General features: G+C 50.8%; 6 protein-coding genes across 6 annotated transcripts; 3 read left to right on the forward strand and 3 right to left on the reverse strand.

Annotated features, from left to right (window-relative positions):
• Window positions 1-32: 32 nt before the first annotated feature.
• CC77DRAFT_1030764 (ubiquitin C-terminal hydrolase family protein) lies at window positions 33-2,756 on the forward strand (the record flags this gene model as incomplete). Its single annotated transcript, XM_018526612.1, has 3 exons — window positions 33-470; window positions 517-885; window positions 936-2,756. The coding sequence occupies 3 exons, from the start codon at window positions 33-35 to the stop codon at window positions 2,754-2,756; spliced, it is 2,628 nt and encodes an 875-aa protein (XP_018386559.1).
• Window positions 2,757-3,263: 507 nt separating this feature from the next.
• CC77DRAFT_987963 (inorganic phosphate transport PHO88) lies at window positions 3,264-4,380 on the forward strand. The gene is made up of 3 exons (XM_018536263.1): window positions 3,264-3,368; window positions 3,423-3,583; window positions 3,642-4,380. The coding sequence occupies exons 1-3, from the start codon at window positions 3,349-3,351 to the stop codon at window positions 4,034-4,036; spliced, it is 576 nt and encodes a 191-aa protein (XP_018386560.1). The 5' UTR covers window positions 3,264-3,348; the 3' UTR covers window positions 4,037-4,380.
• A 289-nt stretch (window positions 4,381-4,669) lies between these two features.
• On the reverse strand, window positions 4,670-7,740 carry CC77DRAFT_853081 (hypothetical protein). Its single transcript, XM_018533434.1, has 6 exons — window positions 6,881-7,740; window positions 6,293-6,764; window positions 5,600-6,242; window positions 5,454-5,539; window positions 4,873-5,408; window positions 4,670-4,820 (listed from the first exon to the last, which is right to left on the reverse strand). Exons 1-6 carry the CDS (start codon window positions 7,400-7,402, stop codon window positions 4,734-4,736), a joined length of 2,346 nt encoding a protein of 781 aa, XP_018386561.1. The 5' UTR covers window positions 7,403-7,740; the 3' UTR covers window positions 4,670-4,733.
• Window positions 7,741-9,269: 1,529 nt separating this feature from the next.
• On the reverse strand, window positions 9,270-9,703 carry CC77DRAFT_1019928 (hypothetical protein). Its single transcript, XM_018524943.1, has one exon. The coding sequence runs from the start codon at window positions 9,640-9,642 to the stop codon at window positions 9,325-9,327; it is 318 nt and encodes a 105-aa protein (XP_018386562.1). The 5' UTR covers window positions 9,643-9,703; the 3' UTR covers window positions 9,270-9,324.
• On the forward strand, window positions 9,522-11,267 carry CC77DRAFT_1019929 (hypothetical protein). The gene is made up of 3 exons (XM_018524944.1): window positions 9,522-9,703; window positions 9,762-10,562; window positions 10,619-11,267. The coding sequence occupies exons 1-3, from the start codon at window positions 9,685-9,687 to the stop codon at window positions 11,221-11,223; spliced, it is 1,425 nt and encodes a 474-aa protein (XP_018386563.1). The 5' UTR covers window positions 9,522-9,684; the 3' UTR covers window positions 11,224-11,267.
• A 75-nt stretch (window positions 11,268-11,342) lies between these two features.
• On the reverse strand, window positions 11,343-13,217 carry CC77DRAFT_1019930 (hypothetical protein). The gene has a single exon (XM_018524945.1). It carries the CDS (start codon window positions 13,053-13,055, stop codon window positions 11,538-11,540), a length of 1,518 nt encoding a protein of 505 aa, XP_018386564.1. The 5' UTR covers window positions 13,056-13,217; the 3' UTR covers window positions 11,343-11,537.
• Between the last annotated feature and the right edge of the window lie 1,181 nt (window positions 13,218-14,398).

The raw sequence follows: 14,398 nt of genomic DNA on the forward strand, positions 1-14,398 counted from the left end.
GGGTCTCACCTTCACCCACCACCACAACCATTATGAACGGCATGTCGCGGTTCCTCAGCCGGCGCGACAAACACCATGAAAAGCGCGCGTCCAAGCACGCCAATACCAAAGTACGCCTAAGCTCTTTCGCTTCCGTCAACTCCCTCAGTCCTCTACTATGTCCTGCCGTTGCTACAGCGCCGCAAGACTCTCCTAGCTGTCCACGGCGGCTGTCTGCAGGCATCGAGACGCTGTATCATAAGCTCCCATTTGTATCGCGAACGTCGGTAGAGGATAGTCTTCTATTTCTACACCAAAAGCTATCATGTCGCGTTTCTTCCCTTACTCCCAGCGCCGATCAAACCTCAACATCGCATTCTTCTGACTATGTACTTGTGCAGTCTAAATCCAACAACCCTTCGCCCGATCTCTACAAAATATTCACAAACGAAGGCCCGAGGCCGCCAGCCAATGTTGAAGCTGAGAAGAAGGTATGCAAGGAAACAAGGCTGAGCGGTATCATATTGATTGGTGTAGGTCAAGATGCTCCTTTCACGCCTACAAGGCGTCGGCATAACGAGCATGGGCGAGGAACAGGCGGAACATGCTCTCGCCTGGCATCCCAACGACATCGACAAAGCATACGACCTCCTAGTGCTTGCCAATGAGTCACTCGAAGGTGAACTAAAGGACTACAACCCAGATGTAACCATGTTGGGCGCCATAAATCGAAATATGGTGACATGTTACCTCGACGCATTATTGTTTGCCATGTTCGCCCGTCTCGACAGCTTTGAAGCCATGTTGTATGACAACTTCGAAGATGAGCCAAGAAAGAAGCTGGCGGCTGTCTTGCGCCTATGGGTCAACCTCCTGAGGAGTGGACAGCTCATCAAGGTCGATCTGGTACCATATACCTTGTTATCCAGCATGTTCATGACTAATGCGCATCGTAGACAAAGCACCTCCAAGATTCCCTTGCCAAGTGCGGGTGGGAAGATGCCGGACAGGTCCGCCAACAAGACGCTTCAGAAGCCTTTACTTTCATCACCGGTGCGCTTGAGCTGCCTCTGCTCACACTCAAGATGGACATTTACCATACTGGACGTGAAGACAAGGAAGATGACCACAAGTTCGTCAACGAGCGCCTGCTCGAGGTCGCCATTCCAGAACAAGAAGGCGACGATGTTGTCACATTGGAAGACTGCCTGGAAACCTACTTCAATAACAGAATTGAGGTCAAGCGCTACCTGCAACGGCAAAATACGATAGCTTCTGTCAAGTCCAAAGACGACGAATTTGTAGACAAGGATCCTGAGAAGAATGAGACCATCCATATTGAGACCATGGAGATGGAAGGCTCAATGACTCCCATCGTCTCGACGCCGATGACTTTTGAGCCCACGACCCCAGTAACTCCAACACGGCCCAATCTGGAGGGTCGCCGCCGTGCTGATAGTATCTTCAGCCAGCGATACACACGCCAGTCCCAGGACACAAGCAAGTTTGACGAAAAGAAGCATGTGCAAGACATGCTAGACAACAGCTCTGGCGGCCGACCGCGATCAGCTTCTCTGCTTAAGAAGGAGATTCTAATGCCAGCTTGGCAGTTCTTCAGTCTTATACCCTGGTATACCGACAATGTGCCGAAGACAGATGCTCAAGTTGCTGCACATTTCTCAGTAAAGCGTCCGGTGCTCGGTATATGCCTGAAGAGATACACGATGACCCCAAATGGCACTCCGAAACGCCTTGATACTTATATTGATATTCCGCTTGACATTGGCTTGCCTCACTTCATCTCTGATGACAGGATGAAAGAAGAGGGTCCATTGTTCGGCAATTTCAAGCTAGTTCTCCAGTCTGTCGTATGCCATCGAGGTGTGTCAGTCGATTCTGGGCATTACATTGCGCTTGTCCGCGCCAACGCTCGCGAACGCCCAGGCACCGCACAATCAGATTCTGAGCAAGAACAGGAGAAGTGGATACGCTTTGATGATCTTTCACCTCAACGAGTGACTGAAGTCGATATCAAAACAGCCTTGCGAGAAGAATCACCGTATCTGCTCTTCTATCAGGTACAGCCCATTGACGAAGAACTCGCTTCCCGGGGAGATCCTCCGACCTATGCAGAGGCGCAGTCTGGTGTACCGTCGGTTGATCCTTCACGGGAAACGTTATCTTCCCTGAATTCTACAGCAGCAACGGATGCTGAAGCTGGTGCAAACAACGAAAAGGTCAACATGGCAGATGTACACACCGAGTCCAACTCGACAGACGAGCCGGCTAGTCGAACCAGCATGTCCAGCAATCGGCGTAGTAGCACCGCGATAGAGGATGGCGAAGGCAGCTTACGTGGCCGAACGGAACCGCCAACGCCAGAAGACCAGAAGGGCAGCTTTTTGTCCGTGTCCCGACGCGGCTCTCGGATATGGTTGTCTGGGAACAACAGAAGTCGACCAGGTAGTCCAAGCGGCGAGACCCGTTTGTCTCTTACTTTGTCGAGGCTAACGGGACGCGGTAGCAAGGACAAGCTGGTTACGACTGAAGCTACTACCAACGACGAGCCTACTATTGTGATTGACAGAGTGAAGAGCGAAGAGAATGATCAGCAAGACAATTCTCCGACCAAAGACAAGAAAGAATCCGGCCTTGGACGCAGCAAGAGCAAGAAGGAAAAGAAAGACAGACGGAGAAGTAAGAGTAGAGATCCTGGGGCTTTCCTAGAGAAAGGCAAGCACAAGGATAGACCGGATCGCGAATGCCTGGTGATGTGAGGGAGTCAGGACTTGTGTATACGGGGGAAGGTCCGTCCCCAGTTTTGTTGTTTACTTGCTTGCATTGCATATCGCCTCGACACTATTCTACTACATGGTGTCTACGAAATCGGCGGAGGAGTTTTTTGAATCATTAGCGCGGCGTTATTGGAACATAAGATTATCGCTCCATGTTGGATCTGCGACAGGGCATATGCATATTGGAGTACTATAGATGAGATACCCTGAATCGAGACAGCCGGAAAGAATGAGTGAAGGCTTCGGCTCGAGATGTCTGTACATTCGATAATTTGTGATGCGCGTTGGAGTCCTTCTGTGGCGCCTGCTACCATGTGTTCAGAGAAGGTATTAGACAAGACTAGAAGAGTGAATGCCTGTTAGGGCTAGCCAGCGGCGGGCAACCTTGGAACAACCTGGCCTCTTGGGTCGGCGCGCTAATGACGACCCTCGCCCACCACAAAAGTCGCCCGCTTGTTCCCTTACCCTCTCACCCACGTTCTGCGCAACCACATCTCTATCTCCAGCCTGTTGTTAGACGATCGCGAAAGCGAATCTCAGTCCTCCTCCCGAACCATCCGCTTCAAACATCACAATGGCGATCAGCCCGCAAATGTACGCCGAACGTACCCCCGAGTTATTGAAGACAGTTGGCTGATTCCATTGCAGTTCCAACCTGGTTATTATCCTAGGGTTTATGCAAATTTCGAAAAAGATACCGTTCGACAACGAGAATGTCCTCAATGGCGTGCGCGCGCTCTACATCGTCTCCAACCTGATCATCGCGGGTATTTACCTCTACGTCCAGGCGCAGATCAACAAGAAGAATGGTGCGTCAAATAAAGCCTAGTGGTTCCCCAGGCAGTTGCAGCGGCTAACACAGTACAGACATGACCGTCGTCAAATACGTCGAGCCCGCTCCGATGGGCTCCGGCGAGGAACCAAAGTTCGTCGCTACCACAGTCAAGGCCTACGATCTCCAGAAGCTGCGCGAGCTCTTCAAGGCCCAAATGATGGGTGTCGGCATGATGGGTGTGATGCACCTCTACTTCAAGTACACCAACCCGCTCCTCATTCAGTCCATCATCCCCCTCAAGGGCGCTTTCGAAGGCAACCTCGTCAAGGTCCACCTCTTTGGTCAGCCCGCAACTGGCGACCTTGCTAGGCCATGGAAGGCGGCCGGCGGTATGATGGGTGCTATGGGTGGTGGCGAGATTAAGACCGACAAGAAGAGCATCGAGGCTGCTGAGCGTGCTGGCCGCGGTGGCGTCAAGGACGAGTAGACGGATTCTCGTACCTTGTAAACGTTTTTATGCAAGGGATTCTTGCATGAGAGCTGTCTTCTTGATAGGGAATACCTAGTCTACCGGACTTGTGGGTGTGATTGAGCGACTCATGCGCCTGCTAATTGTATAACATAAACGTTTTATGCTGCTATTGTTCTTGACTTGTGATGCTTTATCTTTCTCAAAATCGTGTACAATCATTTCACCTCCTAGGGCCCAGCCCTACAGCTCTCTCATCCAGAAAAACAGCTATCCTCTATGTTCAGTCTATAAACTCCAAATTCACAATCAGCCATGAGTTCCGCGCCAACCAGTACGCCTCTGATCACACCGATCCTCATGCTGTGTAGGTCTCCAAGAAACGCCATATTAAACATAGTACCTAACCAAGAAGAATGGTGGGAAAAAGCGCTTCAAGTTCCCATGCAGCTAGTATCGAAAACAGAAAACGATAGCAACAGCGTTGTCGACCAGAGACTTATCGCCGACATTTCCGTCGGCCGTGGGTTGGATACGGTAGACATGGCTCTCGTCTCTTGCTGTGCGGTCGAGTACCACCTTGTATGAAGTGAGAGGACTGCTATACTGATTTCTCAGCTCTTTGCGTGGCGTATGTATTCGTTCAACGTGTCTCGATGTTCGGGGGTGGTTCAGAATACGGTGAGTATTGCTTGATCCGCTTCTGCACTGCGAATCATCCAAGCCACTGAGGAAAGTAGCCGTCTTGTAACGGCATTGCAGCAGGCTCGTTCTCGTAGTTGAAAGGGTCGCCCCAGAATCCCTGCCTAGTTAGCCAGATACACTCAATGATCCCAAAGTATCGCTTCACTTACAAAGTCGAAGTCGGGGATTACATCTGTGTTAGCTTGTACATCGCCTACGATGTTGTTAATGTTGCTAAGGTTTATATCATCCCAGCATGGTGCACGATCCTGGATGGACTGCATTGATTGCAGTAAGTCTGGCTCAGTCGCCATTGCTTGAGGTTGAGAACGTCCTGAGATAGGCTGCCGGTCAAAGGTCGCAGACGAGTTTTGGAAGGCGTAGCTTGGAATAGCTTGCATCGCCGGATATACGCTCGTGTTACTGCTCGATGCATTGTTCATCGGCACGGATATGGATGGCACCATTGGTGGATTGATGTAGTGGCCCGTAGGCTGCGACGTGCTCCTTGGGGAGAGATTATGTTCGGATACAGCCTTGTCGATCATGTTCTTCACAGCTTGCCATGCTTTGGCACTGTTGTTTTCTCGAAGTATTCGAGACATCTGTAGAGCTCTAAGCGCGCGTTGCCGGTCCGGTGCGTCGAAGAGAGGGTTGCGAAGTTCCGATAGGATGTGCATGATAGCCTGGAAGGAAGCAATCCCACCTTCAAGGATTAGCTCTTGTGTCTAGGAGTGTTGGTATTACTGACCAATGTGCCATTGAAAGCGAGCGGCGTCAACATCCGCTGCTGCTCCATTTAGTGTCTCTACACAGTTGACTGATTTCTCGAAGATCCTATCATGGTCAGTTGTTCTTGTTCTGCGAAGTAGGATATTGTGCTGTAGAGGTACGTACGACCGGCGAATCTCATCCGAGAAGACTACATCACGATAAGCACGCGGCATTCTAAGCCAGAACAGCAGGTAAGCGCGCCACTCCAAAAGCGAAGCCAGTCCCAATGTCAGCCTCTCCATTGGTACCTCCGGGGTTAGATATTGCAGGAATTTTCGTTGGTTCTCTTCATGAACTTCGTCAAGCATGACCTTGATCTGTTCGTAGAGATCTCTAAGCTCTTGTGCAGGATCAGGACGGGATGTTCCATGGAGCCCAGAGTCGAGCATACGTCTTTCGAGGCGGTAAGTACTCTGGATTATGCGTCGTAGGGCTCGCATGCCGTTGAATCTGACTAGTTGAAACGACATGGATGTGAACTTTTGTTCGTTATATGGGGCCGGACCAGGGCTTGCGCCATCTACCAGGTCTTCATCATCGATATTACGTGGCAATAGCGTAGTGTAGAAGTCTTCGGTGATGCTCGGTTCCTGCCCCTTACATTCTGCGGCCCGGAACTCCAAGTGGCCTAGCTGATGCCACATACGACGACGTAGTTCGATAGTTAAGGCGTCCATAGAACCGGTTGGGAACAAAGACGGATCTCGGTGCAGACCCTGGTTCAGAGCGATGCGAAATGCAATACCTATCAAAACCCACGCTTTGCCTACTATACGTGTAAGCGTTATTACATTACAGAGAAATGGTTGCGCTTACCCATGTCCTCTTCCCTGGTAATACAAGTTAACCACAGTACGAAACCCTGGAAGATCTCCAGACTTGATGTCGTGAGATAGTTTTCCCGGGCCAGCGAGATTTCAACACCCAACTGAAATCGATCGAGAAGCGATTCCTTAGTCTCGCCAAACTTGTTGTGTACTACCTTAGGGGGTAGCGAGTTGATAGCAGAGAAGTAGATGGCATATGCGAGAGGATGTGCTTCGTTGTTGTAGGTGGAAAACTTGCGGAGCACTGTTGGTCTATGTGTGATCCTAACCATCGGGTCTACGTTTGCGAAATAGACGTCGAGGAGCGTATCACGATGCTCTTGGGTGCTGGGCAATAGGTTTTCCAGATCTGATCCTGCTCCTGCACGACCCAGGGAGAGCAGATCAACCAGACTGCTTTGTGGTACTTCCTTTCTCTCTTCATCGGTTTTGTCGCCAAGCAAAGCCTTGATGTCTTGTATCTAATATTCCATCAGCCATATTCCAGGTTTGAGAATTTAAAAACCAATAGTTCTGTATGTACCAGCTCTGTGGCTCCATCTGCGAAAGAAACGAGGCTTTGGGAAGCGACACTCACCTCATCAGCGAGCAATGCGAAATGCAAAGACGAAACAAATTGAGACTGTCCATCATTCAACAACAGTGTTCCATCTCCGCCATCGGAAGCTATTCCTCCTCCATGTGAAGTTTGGCTATTCGATGATGGGGTTAGTGCTTCCGCCTCTTTCCTATCGAAATCAACACTGGATCGTACGGATCCCGTGGGCTTTGCCCCCTGTCCTGCAACGGCTTTCTCTAAGAGATACTCCAGTCTGTCTAAGCGAGCTTGCACGTCACTGCCTTTTCCGATCTTTCCATTGTTGTTCGTGGCTGTAGGTTTCGAAATCCTTCCAGTGGCGGTGGAAGCCGCTATCTGATCTGTCCAGGTACACACATGGTTTCCTCGCGTACAGGAACCACAGACTGGATGAACATGATCACACTTGACCTTCCTGCGTCGACACGTCAAGCATGACGAAATGACGCGGTGCCGCCCTCCACTGGGTTTGCTTGTTGAGCCTGGCGAATTAGACGATGTGCTGGTCTTCGTTTCCACCATGCTCGGGTAAGGGTTGTGACAGTCTGCATATGAGACTTGAAGTTTTCAACAGTGTGGATCGGTCGCCGGGAAAGAAATGGTTCCGTCACACCCTGAAGTTCGTTGCGATTCTCGCCCCACTAGCTGAACGGGCCGCCGTTACCCGTTTCGGCCTTAGTGACGATCAGCCTTGCTCCGAGAACGATCCGCCGAAACTTTGACACCAGACACCTCGGTACATACGAGAGCCTCATAGGTCGAACATCATCCAGTGTCTTTAGGCTTTGCTTACGAGCCCTGTGTCGTCATGGTATCACATGCCAAAGTACAGCCTCATTCTCGTTGGACAGTGTACAGATCTCACACTACAGCTTAGGTAAAGTTAGTAAGCGTGCGTCATATACCAGCGGGTGCGGTAATAAATCGCTATCAGTTAAGGGGTTTGATAGGAATCTCCGAGGTATCTCGCAGGTGTTTCATTTGTTTCAACAAAGACTCTTCTCAACATGATCCGGCGTAACAGCAGATTGTTTCTCTGCAGTCTTCCTTTCTGTGTCGTTGCCATGATCGATCATTCTTACTGAAGTCCTCAAGTCATTTCGGCTGTTCGTTATGTTGGAACATCTAGACGAGCGCGCAGCCTGAACGGTATAGAGTTGTAAGAGCGGGAAATTTCTCGAGAATGCAAAGAGGGAAGCCCAGCTGTTTGCAGACAATACGAGAGAGGATTTTAGGGATTTGCACATCGAGCCGCGTCTACGAAAGAGAGTCCTCCAGAGCCTTCTATCGATACTCACATTCGATGGAAGATTCGAGCTTTGGTTTCACAGTTCATAACGAGGAAGGAGATGCTCTCATGTTATACATGCCTTCGCAACACGACCCCAGGTACTGCTTATAGTCAGCGTCAGCCGCATGCTCACGATATGATCCTTTCCAGCCCCCGTTTTTGCTGGAACACTTCCCAAGCAGGAAAAAAACACCTGTGCTGACACCTCTTGCCCGCGCATGAGAACGACTGCGATGGGTTTATGTCGTCCACGCGTCGCATCAAGCAACGTTCTCCACCTTTTTGTTACACGACATCGGATCTAAGCCAAGCGTTTTCTTTTGTTGTACTGCGGCAGGGCCTCTTGCGAATCGAATCGAAGTTAACATGTTGTGGCATTGCTCAAAGATGCTAGACAGCGATCTAGTCCTTCGAGAACGAGGCTCTTGTGTAGAGATTGAGATCGAGATCAGTGCAGCGACTTTGAGCACTAAGGCGTGGTCATAAAGGATTCCACAATCGCCAAACATCAGTCGCGATATATGGAGGCTTGCAGAGGAAGCTTTTCTGGTCCATGCTTCTTCTCGTAGGCCTCGTCGTGATCAGCGCGTTTGTGGACGGAGCTGTAGGCAGCTCGATAGCAGCCAGAGGGAATAGTGACGGTGTCTTGCAGTCGTCGTCTGCTCAGAGGTAAGCAGCCCGAACCCGGATGCATGTTGTCGTGTGTGTACTAATGTATACAACTCCACCAAGCATTGTGGACGTGACACGGATGGGGGAGGGGGGGGTGAGGGGGCTGGGGAAGGTAGGCGACAATGATTGGTGTATACGAGATGCACAGTGGGGGAGAAGAATTGCGGAGGCCGGGAGTATTGTGTACTCCAGGATGAGGCTTGCTGGCAATGGCAGAGTGCCTAGGTGGCCTTTGCACGATATGCTTTTGGAATCGGAAATTGCGTGTATCGATCAGGTACCATGTCAGTCAGCAGAATTGAGTTCGCAAACACGGGCAAGTCAGTGGCAGAAACGTGGTTTAAGTGGAGCCCGAGGTCGTGCCGTCGCGTTGTCGCATTCAGGTGACAGGTGCACGCTAGATAAGCGAAGCTGCCGAAAGCCTCCCTCTTTTCCACCCAATCGTGGACCCATCGCCGCCTGCAATGCACTTCGTCACACGTCACTGGTGTGATTGCAGCTCGTTCCGTCGCCTGCTCGCTCTGAGTGGTGCATGCTGAACCGCCAGGGCTTCCTTTCGCGGCGAGGCTGGGCCTAGATAGCAGCAAAAGCTTGCTTGCGCCATGCTGCCGTCCTTGGTGAGGGCCTGCCCACAAAGTCGTCCAGAGCCTCCAGTCATCTCTCCCAAGGCCATAGACATCGTCGGCCCCGCTGCAGCTTTGTCCGAAGCTGATCTGAGATGAGAGTGCGGGAACGGATAGCAGCATAGACTACCAAGAGGCTTCACCGCTGGCAGGATCATCACTGGCAGGATCAACATTGAGCGCATACCACAAGAGCAACATGCTCGCTCTTTGTTGAGATGGCGACTCTATCTCCTGGTGCGTGTGGGCATTGGGGCTATTGGAATATAGTGCGCTGACCAGGTCGCATCCATAGATGTCCGCGACTCTACTCTCAAGTCGCTCAAGCTCACCTGCCCCTCCGCCGAAGTCATCCAGGAACCACAATCTGCGTCGACGGTTGAATCGCCTGTCATGGAGCAACAAGGCTACCCATTTCCCGAAGTTGGCGACGAATGGTCCGACGAGGAGGTCCTGATTCCCAGGCATAGACGGAAGGCGCCCTACATACCACCCCTCAAGTTCGAGAAAGTCACTGCAACGTCGGCCGAAGATACATCGTCGGACGAGTCTGCAGCCTCACCTCGTCCGCACCGACTAAGCGCGACTATCAGCCCCCTCGTACCGCCCAAAAGTCCCTCGCGACCGGACGCGTCGAGGGGCAACAGTCAAGATGACCTCATACAGCGGTACTATTCAGTCACCAAAGAGCGAGATGCGCTGAGAAAAGAGCTACAAAGAAGGAGCATGGGTCCGCATGGCTTACCCGCCAAACGTACTGTCCTGTACAAGTCGGAGGAAAACACTCTGGTGGAAGAGCTGCACGCGCTGCGATACGAGATCCGCATATGGAGCGAAGAGTACTTTGGTGGGTCTGTCAAGGCTTCGAGCAAGCGTCCATATCTGCACAGAGCAAAGGAGCTGTTTGGGAACCTCACAGACAACTATCACATGTATCTAAAGGATCCAGAAGAGCGACCGCTTCTCATACAGGCCTATGTGTGGATGAAGCTGCAACAGAAGATCTTCAACAATTGGCAGAAGGGAAGCGGATATGTCTGGGCAGGAAAGCTGGGGGACAGGAAGCTACGTGAGATCAACGACACACTGCGCAAAGGTACAACCCCATGTGTGCTTCGATCGGGTTGTAAATGCAATGCTAACAACACCTAGCTGTCAAAAACGAGGCTGAAGCCGAAGAGTACCACCAATGGCGCGCCATGACTGTAAACCTCCTAGTCCCCCAAGTAGACGGAAAATGGCGTCCCACCTTCGATGCTGCGCCCGTCCTAAAACGAATATCCCGCTTCTGCAGTCGTATGCGGCGCAAACTACGGCCCTGGTCTACACATTCCTTGCGCAAAGGAAAGGAACAGCTGGGAACAATCATCTCGGCGTCTGTTGCGTTGGACTTGAAGATGAAGCGTCAGCTTGCCGACTATCGATTCGTTACATTTACTGGTGGTAAGAAGGACCAATACTGGGGCTATGGATTCTATGACAGCGAAATGGAAGACGTGTATGAAGATGATGACGGAAACAGCAGTGGAGGATACGGTGGCAGTGGCAGCGCAAAGGGCAGAAGAGTAGAATTGGCACTTGCGCCTGCACTCGAACGATGTGGTAATGCTAATGGACATGTCTTTGATCAGAGTTTCATGATGGTAAAGGCGGATGTGAGTTGTAAGAGGCTGGAGAAACCAAAGAAAGAGAAAAAACAGCAGCCTAGGTCTAGAGGGAGTGGCAGTAAGGGCTTCTCGCTAACTACGTGGAGGTAGAATTAATGCAACTATGAGACGAATAACAACACACCACTCAGCTTTATATCGGCTCCTTTCCTTTATGTTATCAAGTGTCTTGATTCTTATTGTTTCCTGTCTCCAAGTACTTTACGCCCGTCGGGTTACAGCTCCGGAGTGCGAGCCTCATCGTACAGGAAGGGCCCAGTGATGCTCATGCAGCTGATGCTTACTAGTATGGATGCTGTGGCATAGATTTCACACAAATCTAGCTTAGTGATGAATCGTGTACACATCGATGGCCATCAAATGTTTAAATGCTCTCACGATTTGGTATTGAAATTGTATGCAGTCTACTCCGTTTTAGGCACGACGTGAACTTCCCAGTCAGCGCCATGCGGGCCCTTGACCGTTTCGCGTGGTGTTACGCGATGGAAAGGCCCTTCGTCGTTCGTGACACCGCTCTCTATAACGCCCTTCTTCTCGCCTGTTCGCAGGTACTCCAGGAAGGCAACCGATGTGTCGATGTACTCATGAAGCGCATCCTTGCTGTTCAGGGTTGTACCAGTAACCAACTTCATGATCCAAGGAACGATGAGAGGCGCATCAGTACAAGACGGATGAGCGGTGCCCATCAAGGTCATAAACCATCCCTCCTTTACATTCTCGATGATCTCCTTGACGACATTAAAATGCCATCCCTGTCCATAGAAACCTGTTTGTTTCTCTGTCCACTCTCCGCTCTGCATTACAAGTATTGGTACGTCTATATCTTTGTTGAGTGGTCCTGATCCCTTTCCAGGATCTAATGCAACGCCGCCGTTAATGGACATTTCCTTTGAGCCGGCAGATTTGAGCGCTTGCATCACGCCTGTCGCGCCATATGAGTGGCCTCCGACTGTGACCGCAGACAGGTTGAGACGGTTCTTGAAACCGGGTAAGGCATTGCGCGGTGAGCCAGGCTTGAGGTTCATGATCGGTGCGTCACCTGCATTGAGTTGCGCGAAGAGCTTGATTGTTTCGCTGATCTCAGCTTCACGGAAGTTGAGTTGTGCGGCCTTAAGGTCTAGGTCGGTCATTGGCGGGTCAGCTGCTAAGTCTTTGAGCTTCATGTGCCAGACTTTTCGTTCCGACCCATCAGGACGGTGAATGATAGTACCGGGTCCGCTTCCGTCACGATGTTCGATAGCAGCGACGACATAGCCGTGACTTGCAATGCTCCCAAGGTAGTGAGCATAGCTCTGGCTCATTCCTGCCATTCCGTGCGTGAAAACCATACAGGGAAGTCCTCCGAGATCGTTGCCTCTTTTCAGCTCTTGATGTTCCTGCTCTGCTGCCTCCATAAGCTTTCCAAAGCCGCCTGTGCTACTGCCATCTTCTCCTAGTATCTGTTCAGCGCTGGAAAGTATGGGCGCATCAACGACACCCGGGATGACGGTGCTTGAGCCAAGGAGCCAGAGGGCAAATGTGAAAACCGAAGACAGTTTCGACACGCCAGCAAGTCGAGCATATCCCTCGCCAATGAGCGAGACTGGTTGGGGCAGCCATGGTCGTGCCCATGGTCGCTGACTAGGCGACGCCAAAGGCAGAGAAGAAGGGTAGTATAAAGTGATAGCCAGTGTATCGAGTTCGAAAGCCTTTTCCCCAGTTGCTTTCAGTACGGCGTCGTGAATGGTTTTCTTTTGGACCTCGGTCTCAACATCCAGTATGCCAACCTCATGCGGTCCTGTGTAAGTTGGAAGTGGCGAGGTGATTGGGGCTAAGCTAAAGAATAGGACGCCAAAGAGCACACCTGCCGATGCGATGAACAAAAGACGTCGTGGTGTGAGTCGGGCAGGCCGGGGTGCTAGGCGGGCCATCCGGAAGACCATGATTCGCGGCTTGTGTTACAATTCTCTACAAACACGAATGAGAGTTGCCAAGGGTTGGGAAGAACTGCGATGACTAGCCAGGAATCTGTTATGGGCTTCTCAGATCTATAAAGTAGTATGTGAGATCAATGGGGTAACTGTGGCGTAGCAAAGAAAGATGCTGCCCTGTGAAAGTGTTGGCCACTGATGACGTATGCGAGATCGGAGATAAGATTGCCCAGATGGACCATGCAACTGGGTAACACCTCCATCCTCGAACAACACGTACGATATATTTCATCAATAATTGACATGTCACCACATCGTCTGTCGTAACTACGATTGTCTCGTTTTTGTAATTGAGAAGTCGCTCGTTGAACTTTAGTTGGGTCCGGATCGACAACTAAGAGTTGGTGTCTACACAACAGCTACGGTACGACACCACCCATTTCTTCCCTAGGAAAAGGTTAGTAAGAAGAACAAGAGCAGAGCGTGTAAAGTAATGGTTGCAGGCGAAGCTGGGGCTATGAGCTGTTTTCGAAAATGTCAGAAGAGCACAACATCAAGCTCATACTGTAGCGCAATACCCAAGCAGATATTTGATACAAACATTGACCGGCAGCATGGCTTCAGGAGGGTAATGTTGTGACATAATGTGCAAATTCAGCAAGCGCCTCGTCGACAGTTTTTCTGGCATCAATTACATTCCCACCAGACCGTCAAGGCAACCAACTGTTTCATCTCATTGCAAATACACGGACTCGATGCTTAGCCAAGATTGTATAAGCGATTGTTCTCTGGAAGCTTACTGCACAGCCATCGCAAAGGAGTAATGGAAGTTGTTGGAAAGAGTGCGTTCGCTATTGTCTCCCAAGATCAAGACAGTGCATCAGATGTAATGCAAGTCAAAGCACCAGCTGTGCTGAAGAAAGACATGGAGAACGCATCAGCCGCCGATCGAAAGAATCTGGTCGGCGAAATCAAGACATTTCGCATAGGCTGAATGAGTGCTTCACAAATCTTCACGATCGTTCCACCGCATATGGCAACCGCGTCCCGAATGACATTTAGGCTGGTCGCATCATCCCTTTCTGAATGATCATCGCTCTTCTACCCTCAATCCGTCTCGATCTCTGTCCGAAATCGCTTACATGTGCATGTGCACATTCCCGCTTACCGATGGGCATGGGACACATAAAACAAAAGTTCCATGTACGAGCGCAGCCTGCATCGCTTCAGGCACGTTCAGAGGTCCGGCTAAATCCAAACGACCTGTCTATTACCCGAGCCACACACTATCTACGCCTTGGCCCTGAAACAGAATCCACAATGAACGTCCCGCTCCGCGTGTACGCCCTGGTAGC

The sequence above is a fragment of the Alternaria alternata genome (genome assembly GCF_001642055.1).
Source record: "Alternaria alternata strain SRC1lrK2f unplaced genomic scaffold CC77scaffold_9, whole genome shotgun sequence".
NCBI lineage: Eukaryota > Fungi > Ascomycota > Dothideomycetes > Pleosporales > Pleosporaceae > Alternaria > Alternaria alternata.

Coding starts and splice junctions, on each gene's coding strand:
- CC77DRAFT_987963 (XM_018536263.1), top strand. CDS start 3,349: ATGGCGATCAGCCCGCAAAT. Junction 3,369..3,422: donor ATGGCGATCAGCCCGCAAAT/GTACGCCGAACG, acceptor ATTCCATTGCAG/TTCCAACCTGGTTATTATCC. Junction 3,584..3,641: donor GCAGATCAACAAGAAGAATG/GTGCGTCAAATA, acceptor AACACAGTACAG/ACATGACCGTCGTCAAATAC.
- CC77DRAFT_853081 (XM_018533434.1), bottom strand. CDS start 7,402: ATGGTGGAAACGAAGACCAGCACATCGTCTAATTCGCCAGGCTCAACA. Junction 5,540..5,599: donor TCGGATGAGATTCGCCGGTC/GTACGTACCTCT, acceptor TGACCATGATAG/GATCTTCGAGAAATCAGTCA. Junction 4,821..4,872: donor TAATCCCCGACTTCGACTTT/GTAAGTGAAGCG, acceptor CTAACTAGGCAG/GGATTCTGGGGCGACCCTTT.
- CC77DRAFT_1019928 (XM_018524943.1), bottom strand. CDS start 9,642: ATGTTGATCCTGCCAGTGATGATCCTGCCAGCGGTGAAGCCTCTTGGT.
- CC77DRAFT_1019929 (XM_018524944.1), top strand. Junction 10,563..10,618: donor CAACGACACACTGCGCAAAG/GTACAACCCCAT, acceptor AACAACACCTAG/CTGTCAAAAACGAGGCTGAA.
- CC77DRAFT_1019930 (XM_018524945.1), bottom strand. CDS start 13,055: ATGGTCTTCCGGATGGCCCGCCTAGCACCCCGGCCTGCCCGACTCACA.